The sequence below is a fragment of the Saccopteryx leptura genome, chromosome 2 (assembly GCF_036850995.1).
Source record: "Saccopteryx leptura isolate mSacLep1 chromosome 2, mSacLep1_pri_phased_curated, whole genome shotgun sequence".
Lineage (NCBI taxonomy): Eukaryota > Metazoa > Chordata > Mammalia > Chiroptera > Emballonuridae > Saccopteryx > Saccopteryx leptura.
Window position 1 is genome coordinate 225,670,853 of NC_089504.1, and position 8,087 is coordinate 225,678,939.

At 47.5% G+C, this 8,087-nt stretch overlaps 1 protein-coding gene across 1 annotated transcript; it reads left to right on the plus strand.

Annotated features, from left to right (window-relative positions):
- The first annotated feature begins 161 nt into the window (after window positions 1–161).
- CFAP298 (cilia and flagella associated protein 298) lies at window positions 162–7,483 on the plus strand. Its single transcript, XM_066370342.1, has 6 exons — window positions 162–664; window positions 2,351–2,518; window positions 5,378–5,445; window positions 5,865–6,155; window positions 6,861–6,956; window positions 7,191–7,483. The coding sequence occupies exons 1-6, from the start codon at window positions 526–528 to the stop codon at window positions 7,299–7,301; spliced, it is 873 nt and encodes a 290-aa protein (XP_066226439.1). The 5' UTR covers window positions 162–525; the 3' UTR covers window positions 7,302–7,483.
- Window positions 7,484–8,087: the final 604 nt, after the last annotated feature.

Sequence of the window (8,087 nt, forward strand, 5' to 3'; positions counted from 1 at the left end):
ACTTCCCCCATCCCATCCCGACCTGGCAACCTCCGCCCCGCCCTGCCGCCTTTCTGGGTAGACTCTCGGCCCCGCGCGAGTGCGCTGCGTGCTCCGTGCTGCCCTCCTGCGGCTCGGTCTGTTAGGACAGTTGCCTGGACAACAGCCACTTCCGGGGACGGGGCGGGGCAAAGGCTGAGGCGGTAACGAGCCGAGTACTACAGCGCAGTCGGACAGTGCGGGTTGTTACGGGACGGCATCTGCTTCAGGGGTGGATTGCGGCTGTCCGCGTACCGCAGCTTCCCACCCCAGAATTTGGACCTAGAGTACGTGGCCCTCAGACTCTGTGTTTGTTGTGTTTCTTTGTTGCTCTTGGCAACAGTCACTTCCGGGAGCGAGTTCCCTTTCCCCACCGACCGCGGGCGCGGGAGCCGCGGGTTCCGGCGCTAAGCCGCGGTTAGTCTTGTGTGGCGGCTGTCTCTTCGGACCCAGCGGGCCGCGCTTCCCTGGCCTCCTCGCCTCCCCGGCGGGTCCTGCAGAGCCGTCATGGTTCTGCTGCACGTGAAGCGGGGCGACGAGAGCCAGTTCCTGCTGCAGGCGTCCGGGAGCACGGAGCTGGAAGAGCTAACGGTGCGGGTGACCCGGCTCTACAACGCGCGGCTCAAGGTGCAGCGCGTCTGCTCAGGTGGGCGCGGCGGCCAGGGTCAGGTGTGTGCGGCTGTGAGAACCGGGCTTGAAACGGGACGCCGAGGGCCCCCGCGATGCCCAGAGAGCAGCGGGGCCAGGATCCGGGCGCTGGGAGGGGTAGAGAGGGAAGAGCCCCAGGAGTGACTCCACAGACTGGGCCGAAGAGCAGGTGTGAGATGGGGACGAGCACTGGGCGTTTGAAAAAAGGGAGTTCGGTGTGTTGAGACTCCTGCAGTGGAGCAGCTTCCTGCGTGGACCATCTGGCCTCGGGCGGCTCCCCCAGGGTGAGAAGACATTTACAGAGCCTCGGGCCCTTCCCTGTCTTGGGACACTCCTCCTGCGCCTCTCCGATGCAGCGTTGGGATCACCTTCTCCCCACACTCACGGCGGCGTTGTCCCATAAGGTGTCCCTCAGCCACAGGTAGCCGCCAAACACTTGAAATGTGGCTAGTGCAACCCAGGAACGGCATTTAAAAATTATTAATTATAACGCAAAAGTCAAGTGCAGTGCCCTTAGACGGCACAAAGCTTGACATGATGCTACTCCAGATGTGGTCTAGGGAGATAAGTATTTTTTATAACTAGAACGTGGTTTTGTACCACGGAGAACTCCTGAAGGGCAATGGTTTCTGCCTTTATGAGGCGTACATATAGCTTATTTGTAAAATATCCTTATTCCAGAACAAGCTCAATAGTAAATGTTATTTTAAAATTAAGGAATTTGGGAGAGAAAGGGGACTCGATTTATTTTTATAAAATCATCTATTGGATGATTAGGTCGTGTTAGCGCGCTTAGAATCCTTGCAGTTATTCTGCAGTCGCCACCAGCCGTGGGCTGTGTCAGTTGTTTGGCCCCCCAGTGCTTAGAGTCTGATTGGGAAAGAGACAATGAACACGCCATCCAGTTACACCATTTGTTCTATAGTACTGTATGGTGTCTTCACAGTGATAGAGGAAGACCCAGGTCCACATGACCCTTTCTAGTTAAAGAAGGGAAAGAGAGGAATGCAAAAAGGAAGGAAATTTTGTAAGGTTAAAATGTGGACTGGTTTGGGACTTCCTTTGGGAAGAGGAAAATATAAAGCCATAATTTGATAGTGAATGTGATCCTGGAAAACCAAGGGCTTTTCTTGTCTTTCACTTCCGAGAGACATAAGCTGCCTTAAAACTTAATTGAGTTTGCATGAACTATTTATAAAGTATGTATCTATAAAGTTTTATACAAAGTTTGGCTGTTTGACCTGAGCCAGCCTCAGGGAAGATGGGATGTTGGTAACTGTCTTGCCTCCTCATGGGGTTAAAGTTAATAGATAATTCACATGAACACACTTACACAGCCGCAAAGCCCTTTGTGGGTATGCATTGAGACCCTCTATGAATTGATTTAATCTCTTCCTCCTGAGTGGCAGGAAGTGCAACATAGCACAGGGGTCAGAATCTGCAACCCAGCTGCTGGTGACTGAGGGCAAGCTCCTAAGGTCTCTGAGTTTCTTTTGACCAAGGACAGGTCATTTATTAAAAGTCAAGGACAGTCTAGCACACATCAAGTAGTAGCTAGGTGTTTATTAAATAACATCATGAGCGGGTGGGCAGGAACCCTTACTTCGAAGGAGCGTACATTCCAACGAGGTACAAGGTGTTAGGGTGATGATTGTGATGCACATTTGTCTTTCTCGTTTTTAAGAAATGGAAGAATTAGCAGAACATGGCGTGTTTCTCCCTCCTAATATGCAAGGGCTGACTGATGATCAGATTGAAGAACTGAAATTAAGGGACGAGTGGGGTAAAAAGTGCATACCCAGTGGAGGCGCAGCGATCAAAAAGGATGACATCGGACGCAGGAACGGGCACGGTAATCCAGCGTTCTTCCACTCTGCCGCCTGAATCTGGCAGCCATGTGAACCAAAGCCGTTCTTCAGGTTAAAGGTTGACCTCAGTATTTCCATAGAGTTAGGAACACTGTCCCAGTGACTCCTCATGGTAAAGCACCAATCCCAAATGCATTAGGTGGATAAAGGACGTGTCTGTCTTTTGTCTGTTACAGTACTTAGTTGCAGCCAGCTCATATCAGATGAGCCATATGAAATTACCATTTTTTGTGGATCACAATTGTTGGAAACAGTGGTTGAAAATTGGCAGTTTCACATGGTGCAACCTAATAGTTTTAGGGGGGTAATCATTGAAAATGTATTGAAGGTTGTGTTTTGTTCCGATTTGTAGAAATGGGTTTATTTGGAGATTTTGTGTGAAAGAAGGAAGTGAATGTCAACACAGGGTGTCCACCTGAATGGAGGGCATGCCTCTCTGGTGCAGACACCTCAGTCCACATCAGCCCCGAGGAAGCAATTGTACTCCTGTTAGTATGTGATTGATCATGTGAATTTGGAGGAAAAAGGATGATACAAGCAGTCCCCAGTTACGAACAAGACCTGTTCTGTAGGTTTAAAAAGGTTCAAGTATTTATATGCACAGAAAGGTAAAAATACAATGTTAAGACAAACATCTAAGTTACGTAGGTAAATGTACCTGTCCCAATTTACATACGAATTCAATTTAAGAACAAACCTACAGAACCGATCTCCTTTGGAACCTGAGGACTACCTATAACTCATCTTGATGACTTGTCCCTTTTAACCTGCATAGAAAGCTGTTTAAAAGACTACTTTTTTTTTTTAAGTTTGTGCTTTTTTAAATTTTTTTTTTAATTTTATTTTTTTTTATTTTTTTTACAGAGACAGAGAGAGAGCCAGAGTGAGGGATAGACAGGGACAGACAGACAGGAATGGAAAGATGAGAAGCATCAATCATTAGTTTTTTGTTGCGCATTGCGACACCTTAGTTGTCCATTGATTGCTTTCTCATATGTGCCTTGACTATGGGCCTTCAGCAGACCGAGTAACCCCTTGCTTGAGCCAGCGACCTTGGATCCAAGCTGGTGAGCTTTTGCTCAAACCAGATGAGCTCATGCTCAAGCTGGCATCCTCGGGGTCTCAAACCTGGGTCCTCCACATCCCAGTCCGACACTCTATCCACTGCACCACTGCCTGGTCAGGCCCTAAAAGACTACATTTGATTGTTTAACAAACACCTAAGTACAGGGGGTCCTCAGATTACGACACAGTTCTATTCCTTTGACAGTGATGTAACCTGAATTTTGGTATAAGTTGAGACTCACCCTAGCCTAACTCACTTACCTATCCTAACACAGTTGAAAAACTATAATCTAGGCTATAAAAATACAACTAAGCCACAGAAAAAGGAAAAGGACATAAATATACTGTACTGCATATTCTTCACCACACGCAACCAAACTGTTTCACCCACATGGTCTTAAACTACACTAATGGTGAAAGCCAAAACACTCACGTCTCAATTTTTTTAAGTTTTTATGGGAGTGAGTGTTGTAAACGCAAAAGGTCATTGAGACTGTCATAAGGGGACAGCCCCTGTGTCTCCTGTGCCCCCAAGGCACTGTTAGGAGAAAAAGAAACCAGTGTTTCTGCAAGGTCTTTACGTGCTCAAATGTACATGTATGTATTTTTTATTTTATATTTCTAAATATATAGATTGAGGATAAGAATTTCTAATATTATTTCCTTTGACTTTTTACCTGGAAATTGGTTGGTGGTCTTTCACACCTGTTCATAGCTAAACTCATTCTCAATTTGAAGACATTCTTTGCTTTTTAGAAGGAATTCTATCAATGAAATATATATATATATATATATATATATATATATATATATATATATATATGAGTTTTACATTTCTAGTTATTTTCAGTGTGTAGTTAATACTTAAGAATATAAGGTTTGAACTTGCCTATTTCACTTAGAATTGAACATTCCATCTCTATTGTTCTTGCTTCTAAACCTTAGAGTTCTGTGTTTTTTTCTTGCTTGGGGTAGGCAAACTCTGGGCCCCAGGTCCAGTTCCGCCAGCGCCTGTTTTTGTAAATAAAGTTTTACTGGAATGTGTCTACCCAGTCTGTTTAAGTGTCATCTGGCCACTTTCCTGATGCTGGGACACTGAGCATGAAGGGACATGGTCACTTGCATGGCCTGAGTGTTGACTGTCTCTTCACAGGAGATATTGTGTGTGTGTGTGTGTGTGTGTGTGTGTGTGTGTGTGTGTGTGTGTGAGTGACAGAGACAGAAAGAGGGACAGATAGGGACAGACAGACTGGAAGGGAGAGAGATGAGAAGTATCAATCTTCGTTGCGACACCTTACTTTCTCATTAATTGCTTTCTCATATGTGCTTTGACCGGGGGACTACAGCAGACCGAGTAACCCCTTATTCAAGCCAGCAACCTTGGGCTCAAGCTGGTGAGCTTTGCTCAAACAAGATGAGCCCGTGCTCGAGCCGGCGACCTCGGGGTCTCGAACCTGGGTCCTCCACATCCCAGTTCAACACTCTATCCACTGTGCCACTGCCTGGCCAGGCCCCAGGAAACATTTGTCAGCCAGTCTGTGCTGTGATGTTTATCCTATTCCTTTCGGCCATTGCCACTTTGCTTAAAGCACACTCCAAGCCTCTGCCCTCATGAGAGATTTTCACCCACCCTCTCACAGCGGCCATCTGCGTCCCTCACCCCAGTTCCCCACTTGGCCTCGTTCATGTCCTCCCCCACTCCAATGAAGGGCTTGGGATGTGTGAGGAGAGTTTAAAAATGGCTTTCTGTCTCCCTCTTCCCTTTTTTATTTTCATAGCTCCAAATGAAAAAATGAAGCAAGTTTTAAAGAAGACTGTAGAAGAAGCCAAAGCAATAATATCTAAGGTTAGCTTTTAAATGCTGCTGTAAAACTTGTCTTCTGAGATGCAGACTGAATAGTGGCTTCCAGGGATACCTATTGGCCGGACTTGTCTGGCTGCTGTGTAAGCCTTCCCAGGTCAAGTGGAATAAGCATGTTTGGGGTGGGCCATCGCTTCTCCTTTCCATAATTGTGCCATTTGTCCTGAATCCTCCTGGTCCCCACAGGTCAGACAGAAGGTGTTCCTGGCTCCTGTAGGTTGGCTCACCTGTGGTACTGATAGGAATTGACGCCCATGTGATTTGTTTCCTGAACCCTTTTGAAGAACTTAAAGTGAAAGGTCCAGCCCACAAGGTGGATTGTAGTCACTTGGGTCCAGGAACTTGATAAATATTTGTTGAATTAATCAGCTGCAGTGTAGCTAACCACGCCTGTTCACTTTCAGAAACAAGTGGAGGCTGGGGTCTGTGTTACCATGGAGATGGTGCAAGACGCCCTGGATCAGCTCCGAGGGGCCGTGATGATTGTTTATCCCATGGGCTTGCCACCATACGACCCCATCCGGATGGAGTTTGAAAACAAAGAGGACTTGTCAGGCACGCAGGCAGCCCTGAGTGTCGTCGAGGAGCCGGAGGCACAGCTGTGGTGGGCTGCCAAGGAGCTGCGGAGGACCAAGAAGCTCTCGGACTACGTGGGCAGGAACGAGAAAACCAAAATCATCGTCAAGATTCAGCAAGTAAGTCTTTCTAGCACACCAGTGTTTTCTGTTTACTTTCAACCTGATAAAAAAAACTTACAATAAATCAGATTTAACCTGCTTGTACAGATGCTTTCATCCTATTGGTCTGACTCAAAGTAAAATTTCTCTATGACCAACCCAGACTAGGGAAAATGTGGATCTATTGGCAATATCGGGAGTTTGTTTTAATGGGGGGAAGGACTATGACATGTTAATTTCAACATTAAGTAATAGGGCTACATGTAAATAAAAATATTTCTTGAAATGAAAGATGCAGCCCAGAGCACTGGTCCTAGGTGTTGCCAGGCCAATAGTCTGTGGGTGAGAAGGGGGCAGCTGTCAGGGTCTCCCGTGAGCTGCGTCTGCAGGGCTGTCCTGGTGTGTGCTTCCTCCTGCCATTCTCACCGATCTGGGGATACCAGGTCCCCGTGACCACCTGTCCCTCCCCTGCTGGGCCTTCAGTGGCTGACTTGGGCATGGCCACGAGAAGGTGGCATTGCACAGCTTCTGGTCCCCTGTGCTGTGAGGGCCAGAGCAGTGGCTGCTGAAGATCAGGCCCCCTTGACTCTCTTGGATGGTTAGAACGGACAACCTGCTTATCCTCAGCAGCTGGCACAGGCAGTTGTCACACATTCACGGTCACTTCCTGGGCTGTCCCTAGAAGAATGCCAAATCCAGTGTGCTCTTCCCCCATCTCTGCAGAGGGGACAAGGAGCTCCAGCCCGGGAACCGATCATTAGCAGCGAGGAGCAGAAACAGCTGATGCTGTACTATCACAGGCGACAAGAGGAACTCAAGGTGGCCGGTGACCCACGGACTCCTGGGCATCACCCCCACCCCCACCCTTTGGGTCTGGGGAAGTTCTGCAGGGTGGGGGCTTTCTAGAGCTTCATCTGCTCCAGGGCAGTGGGGTCCCGCCAGGCCGCCCACCCCCTTCCTCGTGCTGGGGGCGAGGGGTGGTTACGGGTTCATTAGTCCTTCTCTTGAACAGTTTCCTGAAATGCCTTCCTGAATATAAATGTTTATTTCCAGAAACTGGAAGAAAATGATGATGACTCCTGTTTAAATTCTCCGTGGGCAGATAACACGGCTTTGAAGAGACATTTTCACGGAGTGAAAGACATAAAGTGGAGACCAAGATAAAGTTCACCAGTTGCTGAAGCCTCCAGAATTTTAGCTCGCCTCTTTTTAGGCAAAGTAATGATAACAATAAGTAAAGAGGATACAACCCTTTGTGAAAGATGTTGAAATTTCTAGTTTTCCTAGTGTTTGAATTTGAATTTTTACAATAAAAGTTATTAGAGGTTGTAGAACTTAAAAAATATATCCCTAAAAAGGTCTACCTATGTTATTTTTATTTCAGGACTCTTTGTGCTTGAGGTTCTTTGACAAAACACTAAGGAGGTGCTTAATTTACAAGCATGGTTTTCTTCCTGACTTCTTTATATTCTCTTAGAGCTGTTTTATTGGAGGAAACCGAAAGTCCCTTCTCTGTCAAGTACCTGATGTGGAACTTAGCTGTCAGTGGCCACTAGAGGCCACCCGTCACTTGTGCCGTGTCTTCCCTGGGCCTCTTGTAGATCTGTTGGAGGCCGGTTCTCAGTCCTGTTTGAGAGGCTGGAGTCGGGCATCTCCTGGCTTCCAGGTGAAGCCCAGCTCTGGTGGCCCCGGACTGGCCTTGTCTTCCAGGAGAGAAGGCTCCACCTGAGTGGAAGTTAGAAGTCAGTCTAGTCGAACCTTGAAACTGGGCAAGTCCTTAGGAGCATCTGGGCTTTTGCTCACAGTGAATGCAGAGCCTCACAGGTACTCCTTCATGGGTTCACCCTGCAGCCCTTGGGGCCAAGTTTTCACAACACTGACAGATGGTGCCAGCTTGGTGACCGTCCGGCCACAGGACTGGCTTTCTAGGACAGCTTTGATTTAAGATAC

Excerpts from the sequence above, each read along its gene's own strand:
- CFAP298 (XM_066370342.1), top strand. The coding sequence starts at position 526 with ATGGTTCTGCTGCACGTGAAGCGGGGCGACGAGAGCCAGTTCCTGCTG. Across the intron at positions 665-2,350 it reads GGTGCAGCGCGTCTGCTCAG|AAATGGAAGAATTAGCAGAA; the intron begins GTGGGCGCGGCG and ends CTCGTTTTTAAG. Across the intron at positions 2,519-5,377 it reads CGGACGCAGGAACGGGCACG|CTCCAAATGAAAAAATGAAG; the intron begins GTAATCCAGCGT and ends TTATTTTCATAG.